Source organism: Protopterus annectens, chromosome 12.part0 (genome assembly GCF_019279795.1).
Source record: "Protopterus annectens isolate FY-2018-M chromosome 12.part0, PAN1.0, whole genome shotgun sequence".
NCBI lineage: Eukaryota > Metazoa > Chordata > Ceratodontiformes > Protopteridae > Protopterus > Protopterus annectens.
The window spans coordinates 5,551,454-5,563,491 of record NC_056746.1 but is presented as its reverse complement, the minus strand read 5'-3'; the positions used below and the strand labels follow the sequence as shown (position 1 = coordinate 5,563,491).

The 12,038-nt window shown below is 39.1% G+C and overlaps 1 protein-coding gene across 1 annotated transcript in view; it reads right to left on the bottom strand.

Annotated features, from left to right (window-relative positions):
- Nucleotides 1-12,038, bottom strand: part of ARL6IP1 (ADP ribosylation factor like GTPase 6 interacting protein 1) — a 301,643-nt gene that overhangs the window by 266,104 nt on the left and 23,501 nt on the right. Inside the window, exon 2 of the mRNA XM_044089045.1 lies at nt 7,816-7,949. Within this exon, the coding sequence (XP_043944980.1) occupies nt 7,816-7,949 (134 nt within the window). The remainder of the gene's footprint in view (nt 1-7,815; nt 7,950-12,038) is intronic.

Below are 12,038 nucleotides of genomic sequence, written 5' to 3'. Positions count from 1 at the left end.
ACTTTACAAGGGAGCATGTCAGTGTGCCAAGTAATTCCTCATTTTGAAGACAGCGTTACTCCTTACAACATGGTAAAAGAACTGCCTGTGCACTGTACACATGTACAGATATCAGTTTTAGTCCTGTAAGATTATGAAAATTATACATTTTCAATACTTCTCGTTATTATGCCCATATCTTTGCAAGGGAGCATGGTGAAGACACAAATGATACACCATTTTGAAGCTGACATTGAGATGCACAACTTCTACACAGATATGCAGGCTCTGTCTGTTACAGGTGATGAGATATTATGCTTTATCAATTATGAGAAGTTATATCAATCATATTTATGTGAATATCTCTGTAAACGAACATCACACAGTAATGATTAAGATATCATTTTAAAGCTGACATTCATACAAATTAAATACAAATAGTATGGGTCTACATGATACATTGACCAAGATATTGCGCTTTGCTTTTCCAAAAAGGTAAAAAATATGCACAATATCAACATCCCTTGCCAAAACATTTAATAATGACTAATATGCACTATCAACATTTACACTGTTGGAAAGGTCAGTCTGCTGAACAACTTTCGGGTTTACATTTTTAGTCTAGCTCTTACAGTTAAGAGTTATGAACATTTGTTTTCTGTATGGTATTACAAATGGATTTTCTGAAAATGAGCTCAGGCTGCACTGTTGTTCCTATGGTGGAATTAAGCAGGCAGCTTTTTCTGAGCTGCTCTGGAGTGAATGAGAAACTGTTTTGTTTCCAAAGAAATTGGAGGAGTGACAGTATTGGACAGTGCCGAAACAGTCCGTGCAGAAGCAGACACAAACGTGTGTCCATGTCCCCAGATGGTTCAGAAGGAACTGCTGGAACTAGGGATTTCTTTGTTACTTTAGACAACAAAGGTGTCACAGATACTATCAGCACCGAGCTGCTCCTCTTCTTAGAGTGTTTTCACAAAGGAAAATAGCAAATATCCATTTCAGACTTAGACAAACCAGATATGGCCTCATCAAAAGCCATTTGATAAGACCCTTCAGGATAAGCTTATTTTTTTCTCTCAGTAAAGGCCCAGTGACTGAAGCCATGAAAGAGGACACACTTCTTGAAGGTGCACTGGGCCTAAACAGTACACATATAAGGAGTGTAACAGAATTCGGTAATTTACTTTCGCACTTCTGGCATCTTTTGAAGCCAGAAGTTCCCTTAAGGCTATTAGGCGTTCCCTTTTGTTTGTCGGCCATTTCCAAGGCCACACACACGCACGCACAACCAGGGAAGAAAGGCGACCCAGATAAAGTTCAGACTTTTTAAGGTTGGAAGATGTACCAACAATGGTACAAAAGATTACCTGATGATAAAGAAGAAAGGAAAGACTGGAGAAAAGGGACGGTACCAATGATAGTACAAAGAGCTCCCTTAAAAGGCAAGAGAAAAATAGAAACACCAATGATGGCAATATTAGATTAACACAGATGTGTTAAGAGCAATAGCAGAAAAAGGAGCTGGGTATTGCCAAGGAAATAAATCACAAAGCGAAAAGAGGGAAAAATGTACTTACTAGCAAAGAAATAGCTTGCCAGAGAGCTGTTTAAACATGTCTGGCACTGAAAGCGGTAAACGCGATCTGAGGGAATTCTGTGAGGAACATTATGGGTAAAACCTTAGCTCGAGAGTTTTTGGAGGGCACCATTAGGTCAAGTCGGTCCTGAGATACGGAACCAAATCCCCAAGAGTCTAGGACTAAGTGAAGACTGACATCAGAGCTTTTGTTTACACAGTAAGGACTGAATTCATTGACATGACAACTTTATCAGGCTTTGAAACAGAGGAGGTTATGGTATTTCAGTTTTACAGGATGAAACAGTCTGTGCCCAAAACGGACTAGTACAACAGAAAGTGGAAATTTACTGGATAGTGAGGTTTGAGAAAGTCCCAGTATTTAATAAAATAAAAAAAAAAAAAACACTGCTTAACTAAACACTCTCTCTACCTGGGTTAATACAAATCAACTTTTTTTTCCCCTTAAATCCACCTCCTGAGTAACAAGTTGCAGAGCTAAAGGATGAAATAAAGGGTCTTTCTACAAATATAGACTTTGCCAGTATCAGCAGGGTATATCACTGAGCCATACCAAAGTAACAAATGCTTGCTGCCTTGGTACATAGCTGACAAAGTCCAAATTTGCCTAAAGATGAGAGAAGCCAACTACTAAAGTGGTGAGCACACCACTTCTAACATTAGTGCCAAAAAGCTAAGGTCCAAAATCAGCACCAATGTTAAAGACAGTCAATCTCAAGAGGACCAGAAACTGGGGCCAGCAGAACCAATGGCCGGAAAGTAAACATAAAACATATGGAGGCTGAAACAGTCACTGCCAAGACTGAAGTCAAAGTCACAACCACTGAAACAGGATTCAGCACAGACTCAATACAAGAAAAGGGCACCAGAAAGCCTAGTCATTATGAAGGAATAATGCACCCTGCGGTAAACAATATCTGCAATGCCAGGGGTTGCTGACTGCCACAGTAAAGGATTCAATGTCGAAGGCTTGGACTTCCAACTTTTTGTCAGATCTCCGATAAGCACTGCTCCTTAAAAGACCAAGACAAGGTAGCAGCCTCTTTGAGAATGTTAAAAGGTACCTACTTAATGGAGGGTTCCATTACCTTTTATCTGGTTTCAGAAGCTGGAGACTAAAGCTGATGAGAATCCACTGTAATTTATGAAGGCAATGCTTTTTCCTTGGTTCAAAAGAAGCTACTACTTCTGGAGGCTTCCAAACTGATGCTGAAAATAGGCCTCGACACTGAAGAAGTTTCTCGTTGGGAAACTAAGACTGAGCAGAAACATTTGGTCTTGCCGGAGAAAATAAACTCCTCCTTCAGCAACCTTCTAATGTGGAAGCAAAGCCCTCAGCTGCTTAAACCTGAACAGGAATTCAGCCAATAGTGACGTACTCACACAAGCTCCTGACATGCAACAACTGCATAACAAAACGTAGCTTCATTACCTACAGGCAACCTGCAGACAAATATCAGAAAGTAAACGGAGCAAGTTGGTCAATAACGCCTTGGATGGTGAACTGAAAAGTGAATGAAGATGCAGACCACCAAAGTACTTTAAACAAACAGGCAAGAATTCAAGAAATCTAATTAAAAATAGGGAAAGCACAGATGTACCCTCACAAAAGAGCACACAAAATCAGGAGGGCTGTTATGTCATATCACACTTGTGGCAGACTGCAAAACAGTGGGAAGCCACTTGCACTGGACAGAAACATACGAAGAACACTCTAAACAACGGCACTACTGTAAAATCCAGCAAATCTGACAAGCACACAGACACTGGTTTGAATGCTGCTGTTCTATGTGGCTCATTTAGAAGAGGCTCAGCAGCCATAAAGCCTGTATTCTATGCATTTTTAGCAACATTAAAGAAATTCACACACCCTTTCAAGTTTTTCAAAGAAAAATACAATTTTACATGTGCATTCTAATTACACGCATGAGGTAGGATGACAATTTATACTTGGCACAGTTCAGCAGTGTTCGCTCAGTGCTCACTAGTTTTGCCATTCGTGAGATTACCCCAGCAACCACACCAGATGAACAGCTGCACAGTACCTTTATAAAATAACCAACATGCAAAGACAGTATCCAATACACTTGTATACTGCAAACCTCCTTTTATGAATAATTTATTATTTTATTTTATATTTGTTAACCGGGCTAGTCTAGCTGGATGTATTTCCATTTTCAGTAGAGGCCCGGGGAGAAAAGCTCAGATATTAGCACACAGAATATACAAACAATATATACACAGTGTAAAAAGATATGAACGTAATAAGAGAAGTATTACACTAAACAGTGTCAGACAGTATAAGACAAGTCGATACACAGTATAATATATAGGTGAATAACAGTACAATAGGTTGTTTTAGGAATACTATTTACAGCACAGTCCTTACAGGGATATGCAGCAGAGTTTAGGAAGAAAAGTGAGAAAGAGAGGCGAGAAGTAATGAATCAAAGGATTAATCAGGGTTACTGCAAGGGCATAACCAATGGATCTTCAGGTGGTTTTTGAGGTTTTGTTTAAAGAGAGAGGCAGAGCGGGAAGTAAGGTTAGTTCTATAGGTAAAAGGTTCCACTTTTTACCTACAGTGTTAGAGAACAAGGAATCCCCTGCTGTGTTGTTGGACTCTGTTATGGTGGCTAGAAGTTTGCTAGAAGAGCATAGTGAATTTAGGTTTTTGTAGGGGATGATGAGGTTAGAGTGTATAGGAGTGATGTTAGGTTGGTAAAATAGCTTGTGGGCAATGGTGAGTTGAGTAAATAACAGATGATTTTGTAGTTCTAGCCAGCCTAGTTGCAGTAGATTCAGACAGTGGTGGGTTCTAAAGGGATTGCCAGTAGCAAATCGGGCAATACTATTGTAGGAATTAGTTTGATAAGGTTATTTTTTTTTTAGGTTAGTGTAAATGGGTGAGGCATATAGAAGAGTTGAAATTAAGTGAAAGTGAGCAATTTTGGTTCTGGCTGATGGCGTTAAGAAGGGTTTAATTCTGTATAAGGATCCAATTTTTTTGTTTACAGATTTTATAGTGTTGTTTATATGGCTGTCAAAGTTAAGGTTATTATCAATTGTAATTCTTAACAGTTTAGTGGTGGAGTCTGGGGATATGAGGGTACCGTTGTTAGAACTGATTGAGAAGTCTACTGGGGAGGACTTACTGGTAGGTACAAAGAGTTAGGAGCTTAGTTTTTTGGCATTTAAAAGGAGGCAACGCTTCAAGAACCAAGCATCAATTATGTTGAATACCTTCGGAGTTGAAGAATGTAGTTCTGAGGGGGAGTTAGCTGAACATATGATTGTCGAATCGTCTGCATATTGTATACAGGTGGCTTGAGGAATTGCTACATGTAGGTCATTAATGAATAGTGAGAAGAGGAGAGGTCCTAGAATAGAGCCCTGAGGGACTCCAAGGGTGACTGGCAGGAGGGATGATATATTCTGATCCCAGAGAACTGCCTGTTGCCTATTGCTGAGGTAGGACAAACCATTGGATAGCCAAAGTATCAAGGGAAAGGGATTCTAGAATGTTAAGGGTGTGGTTAACCATGTCGAAAGCTTTTGAGAGATCGATACAGAGTGCAGCTGAGAAGACATTATTGTTGCAATTTCTACTGATGGAATCTGTGAAGGATAAGAGGGCGGTAGTGGTACTATGAAATGGCCTAAAGCCATGTTGGCAGTTAGCTAGAATGTTATGTTAAGTGGTCTAATAGCGGATGGTGAATACATTTCTCCATAATTTTTGCTAGGGGTGATAAAGTGCTATAGGCCGATAGTTAGAATAATCTTTGGAGTTACCACCTTTGTGTAGGGGTATAATATGGGAAATTTTCCAGATTTCTGGGATGGTCCCCTCTTTAATGGTTCTATTTATAAGGATGGATATTGGGTATGCAATAACTTTGGCTGCTTTTTGAAGGTATTAAGATGGTAGATGGTCAGCAGAAGGAGTGCAAGGCTTCAGTTTTTGGATGAATTTGAAGATGAGAGCTGTAGAGATGGGTTGCAATTTAAATGTTGGAAGAGAGACAGAACTGGTGGTATGAAGTTTTGAGTTATCTGGGGATAGTTGACTGACAAGTGACTGTATGGTCTCAGTGAAGAAAGTATTGAAAGCATTAGAGGGGGGTATTATGATCGGACCCTAGTGGGGTTGGTGTACGAGAGTGACCTGGGAGTAAGAGTCTATTGATACCTGACCAGAACGCCTGTGGGTTGTTTTGGTGGATTTGATGTAATTTACAATAGTAGTTGTTTTGTCAGTATGTATGGCCTTTTTTGTAGTATTTCTAAGCTGCCTAAAGTTTTGTTGGTCAGAGAGTTTTGGTAGCTCTCCATTTAGCCCATGATTTGTTTCTAAGCAGCATTTTTTGTCTAGTTTCCTTAGAAAGCCAGGGGGCTGGTTTGGTCTTCATTCTGATGGAACGTTTAGGAGCATGCCTATCGAGGCTGGCTAAGAATTTGGAGTTGAAATGTTTAGCAGCCTCATCAAGTGGGAGGGATTTTAAACAGGCACTTAGTTAATTTTGAAACAGTACTGGGTTAAAGTGTTTGTTGGTCCGTGAAATCCTATAAGTGGGGGGGGGTTAGAAATATCATTCTTTTGCCTTATAATGCAAGTCAAAGTGTGATCACTTACATCATCAGGCAGAGTTCCTGCCTTATAAGTTTATGATTATTAGTAAGAATCCAATCTAAGGTGCAAGTAATTGTTTGACTAAAGCCATGAAGATTAATATGGGATTTTCAGCATTGACAGTTTTTCAGTCAGTGTTGAAGTCACCTAGTATTATTGTTTCTTGTGGGTAAGTACAGCACACCCAGCTACAGATATCCTCGATAGTATTGGTATTGTTACAAGGAGGAAGATAGATACAGATGATATATAATGATTTGCTGGGGTTGATTTGAAATTTGGAGAGAAGGATTTCTGCACGGTTTTCTTGAGGTGGGTTATAAGGTAAAGAGGAGATCTGAAGTCTATCTTTATACAAGATTGCAACTCCCCCACACTTACGTTTAATACGGTATTGTCTCAATATATTAGATCCTAGGTGGACGAATTCGTTGTCTTTAGTTTCAGGTTTTAACCAAGTTTCTGTGAGGCAGAAGACGTCAAAGGAGTAAATATCTAAAAGGGCATGAAGATGGGCTATTTTGTTATTAATACTGCGGATATTAAGATGTTCTATTAGGAAAGAATTGGGAGGGTTGGGGTGGATAACAAGGAGTATGGGATAGGGGCTGGTAGTTTTGACTATGCAGACATTGGTTGGGCCTGGATGTCACCATCTTTCAAGGAGGGATTTTTTAGTCTTCGAGTAGGGGTGTATGTACGGCTCATTAGATATTTTACTTTCTTTACTGTGTGAGTTTGTTGTATTTAATATGTGAGAGAGTCTATGGTATTTGGCTAGCATGTAGCTTTGACTGGAAGTGATATTTATTTGAGTATGGGTGTGGGTCAGGGTTAATATAGCCGTTTGTTTTGGAGAGTAATTAAATTGGTAATAGGTTAGTTTTTCAAAGGAGGTGAGGACAGATATACATGTTAGAAATGTTAGTTTGGTTGTGATGGCTTTGGTTACCTTAGACATACTGAAGAGCTTAATGATGCAGGTGAGTGGGGGTGAGGATGGATAAAGAATATAATAAAGGTATAATGAGTAGGTTAAGGTTACTCAAATGGGAAATAATCCTAATTGGTATAAGGTATTGGATAGGTGAGAAATACTACAAGGCGGCTTTGAGTAAGTGTGTAGATAAAGGAGGGGTGTGGCTGTGTATGTATAGTGGTTGGTGTGTGGGATGGGAGTGGTCTAGGTAGTATAAATCTAGGACCACTGGGAGTGGGTGAGAATTGGGGGTAGGGGAGCGGAATGAACCCACAGGGTGAACGGAGCGGGTAGAGCCACAGAGTGGTTGGTCTACTGAGAAGTAATCAGTAATAGAGAGAGACTGTGCACTACCAAGGCCTTAAGTAGGTAGGTAACACCGTCCAAGTAAAATTTTGTCTAGGTAATATGCAAGGGATGTCCTTCTACGTCTAGTTTCCAGAGGAAAAGGAGAGTAAGGCAGAAGGCATAGTTTGTATTCAAAGCCAAGGTGAGAGGTTTAATTGTAGTGGGTCAGCTTTCTACAAGTATGCCTTTCAGCCTGATGTCTGAAAGGCAACACCTTAATCTAGTTACATACAATCAAAGTAACCAAAAATATAAAAAAAATTGTAAAATACTTACAGAAAAATGAAAGACACTGCACCAATGGTTGCAGCTGGAAACAAGTGTCTCTCCCAACGGAGCACTCTGTCTGCAGCAAGAATTACTTCTCCCCATCCCTGCAACTGCTCTTCAAGGTGTGCAGTTTCAGAAGCCTAAAGAGAAACACAAAAGCTGTAAAATGTAAATACAAAAAGATATACTTTTACCATTCCTGTACATGGTCTTGTGACTTTCTCTAGCAGATCCATGCGTTTGTCACCATCAAGCCATCTGTCAGACAAAATAAAGTCTAGAATGGCCTCATTACTTTACTCCTGCTGCTCCACCTATGAAGTCCTCATATGCAGTTCAATCTATCCCAAAGAGCATTCAGGTCCACCACTAATCAACGCCAACTATTTTTTCTGCTTTATCTAGTAGGCCCTGTAACTGCTGCCTGAATCCACATTTTTCAATTCTATCACAAACCCTGCTGTAGGGGCACAGGTTGAGATTATGAATACAGCCTCATCCTTACTACCATGAGTCAATCACTAATTCTGTTAATATCCAATACTGTCTTCTGAAGTCTCTCACTCACAATTGCCACACCATTTGTCCCCCTAAGTAACAGACCCTGGATCACAAGCCAAGTGGCTTTGCTGTACAGCCCTTCCATCTTGTTTCCTGGAAATAGACAACCTTATCATCATGCCATCCACTTCCAAGCTCTGTCCTATCAATGAACCTATATTGAGTGTGTAGTAATCCGTAGTTGATGTTTGCCAGGTTACTGGCTTTCGCTTGGTAACCCAAGCTTGGCAACTGGATACCAGATGGTCAACAGCTAAAACTTTGCTGAACCAGGTATGGCTATTTATTCTCCAAGAATTTATACATCAGAGTCAAATATTTCACCATCGACTTTGTTTCTATATACCATATCAAATGAGGTCCGAATTAAAACGCAGAGAGCTGGGTAGAGTTTTGGAAATCAAATCAAACAATTACAGCCAAGCAGTTTAAGTGCTATTTAGTAGCGGACATTTTGGATTTAAAAAAATTAAGAGATTGTACTAAGCAACTTCAGGCCACCCCCCACAATAAATAAGCAAACTTGTATCACAATTTTCGTTTTTTTTTTTTTTTTTTTTTAAACAGAAAAGTGAAAGGGCTTGAAAGACAACATTCAAAGACTAAAATCTAGAATCTAGACCCAAGTTTAGATTAACTGGTTTCTCAAAACATTGGTATTCTCATCAATTCTGGCTATATCTTTCAACAAATTCTGCTACATTGCATTCTAAAGATTTATATGAGGTGGCCTCCCCTTTCTTACAGACATTGTTCATTGAGTTGGTATCTCTAAGGTGGGTGTTAACAGACCAGGCTTAATTAAATTTATGTCACTATCTCAGCAGAATATAATTTTGCAAGAAGCAGTCAAAGTAAGGAGGGTCACAGCTACAACTTTCTATTCTCCCAGATAATCCTTATGATGCGTTAGGAAGAAAAAAACATCTACAGCTGTTTAAAAAAACATTTTCTCTGTGCCTCAAGTCTAAATTTATTTTTCCTGTCATATTACTACATTTATATGCAAGTGCTATTCATTTTCCAGTTATCCAAGGAGGTCAGAGCACAACCCTCACACTTTTTTTGAAGATTTATCCTTGGAGTTACGACCCCCCCCCCCTCACTCAACTGGAATGGAGTTTTACACTTACAGGAGGGGAGGTAGTCTGCAGGATCATTGGGTGGTGGGTTTTTTTTTTTTTGCTTTGTTCATCCAATGTACATTAAAATCATTTTGTTGATTATATCAACAACTCTACAAATATATCACATACAAGTTCATCTTGCGGAAGAAATCCAAAGGTTGTTGCACAGTTGTAATTTCCATACTCTAGACAAGTATAAAAATCAGAATGTTAGTAATTACTGGAAGAAAAGATTACATTACTTTTACAGTAGGTTCAGTTTTACGCACACTTTCACAATTTCTCCAGCTTTAACGTCAGGTTTACAGTTTTTCCAGGACAAGTGTCTGGTGCTACCAGGTCTGGAGAGGTCAACACAATTTTACGTACATGAAAAAATATGAAAACTATAAACAGGGGGTTGTACCAATATCTGGAAATGTTTCTATTACTACAGTTTGATTTTTTTTTGTAAACAAGATCACTACATTTACATAAAAGAAAAAAACATACCGACATTCATCTGCAAACATTACATATCACTTATCCAATTCCTGCCTTCCCTTAAACCTCTTTCCTCCTCCAAAACATTATTTTGCATGCATTGTTCCCACAATTCCCATTTGTTTCTATGCAATTTGCTCCTTCCTTTTTCTGAAGATCACACTTCCAGTTCTTTTATCTCGGTTAATATATTCACTACTTCTAGTATGGTTGGTTTACACTCAGATTTCCATTTTCTAGTGCTTGCTTTTTTGGCAGCCACCAGAATTAAATTTAGCAAGGTCTTACTAAGGCTATCCAATTCCATTTCTGCATCACAGCTCGAGAGAGTCATTTCCTTACTTGCACCAATCTGCTTATCAAGTATTTCTAACAGGAGTAGTCTGCCGGGAATTTTTAAACTCTGTGAACTATTACACTCCCAAATATAATGTTCCCAATTAACACACTCTTCCCCATCACACCTCCAACATTTACAATCTACGTGAAGAAACATTCTTTGGAGTCTGTTTGGGGTATAAAAAATGCTTATGCAAACACTTTAGTGCATATTTGGGAGCCTTACATATACCTTTCCTTTACTTATGAACTGCTTATCCAATCTCATCCCAATCCTTTCTAACCTCCCCTGACCGATTCCTACAGTTCTGCAATATTTTACATGCCGTACTAAGCTATCCCTTTAACTTAAAAACAAATTAAACTTTTAATCTCTTTGCTAAAAAAAAATCAAGACAAAACTTGGGGTTTTAACATTTCTAAGGAAGTTATCGTTAGATTATTTTAAGGTATATATACAAGATGTTGAGTGAAGGTTAATGGAGTATTCTGAGGAAGTCTGTTGATGAAAGCAGAATAAAAAAAAACTGTTTAACGCTAAAGTTTGGGTCAGTTCATTTTATTTTTCTCCAGTGGCCGGTGTGGCTTTTGTGGTTATAAACTGTTTATGCTCGACAAGTTATCTTTAAATTAAGGATGATAATTTAACCAAAGAATGAAATTGTTAATCAGGTTAAAGAGCTCCTTATTATATAGACAAATTAGTGTGCAAGTAGAAAGCAGAGAAAAGGAGTAGGAGAAAAAATTATATCCAAGCTTTTACACAGGAGCATTCCATAACCTAAAATAATTGCCAATTTTCCACTATATTTTTGCAAAATTAAAAAAATCTTTGCCTCCTACTGCCAGTCTATTAGCCTTCTCCCTGACAAATTAACATGTTCCCCATCACAATGGCAAGGGTCAAGAGGGGCCACCATTTATGTACTGGCACAAGAGTTCTCCCTTTCCCCAGTGGCTGCCTGCTTTGTAGAGTTAAAGGGAACATGCAATGGTCTTTCTGTGCCATTTGCCCCTCACTTCTGCAAGGAATGTTAACAGCAAGCAATCACCATCCCCTCAACCACTGAAGTGGTTTTCCCAGTGTTCAGAGAAAATTATATTTCTCCATGAGAGGAGAGTGGACAATACCCCTTCAGTCGTATCCCTCCCTAGCTCCTCCAGTGTCAAGGCTGCCAATCAAACCTCTGTTAACAGGGTTGCAGTAAGAGCTCTATCGCAAAGTCAGAAACCCAGGCTTCAGATAAAGAAACTTTAGATTAGGATCAGCAATTACAGAGTTCATTTGTGTGATATTTAGAGCCAACGGCAAAGGAAATAAGGGACTCTGACATTCAAGGATATAATTGGTATGGCAGTAATAAAACAACTGGCTCAATTTGCAGTTATTTTGTACTTGATAAATCTAGAAAGTACATCTCACAAACAGTTTTACATAATTAAGGTTATATTCCAAAATGAAGATAAGAGACCTTGGGACCCAGGTGGACAGTAGTCTCTCCTTTGATAGTCACATCGCCACAGTAGTCGGGAAGTCCTTCTATGTGACACACATCGTAAAAGGGTTCTCATCCAGGGAAAAAAAAGGTCATTGTTCCTCTACTAGACACTCATTAGACCCATTATAGAGTACAATGCCCCTTTTGGAATGTACCTCACAAGACATCTGCAGCAGCTGGAAAGGCCACAGAAGTACCTCACAAAAAGAGGATTACTGGC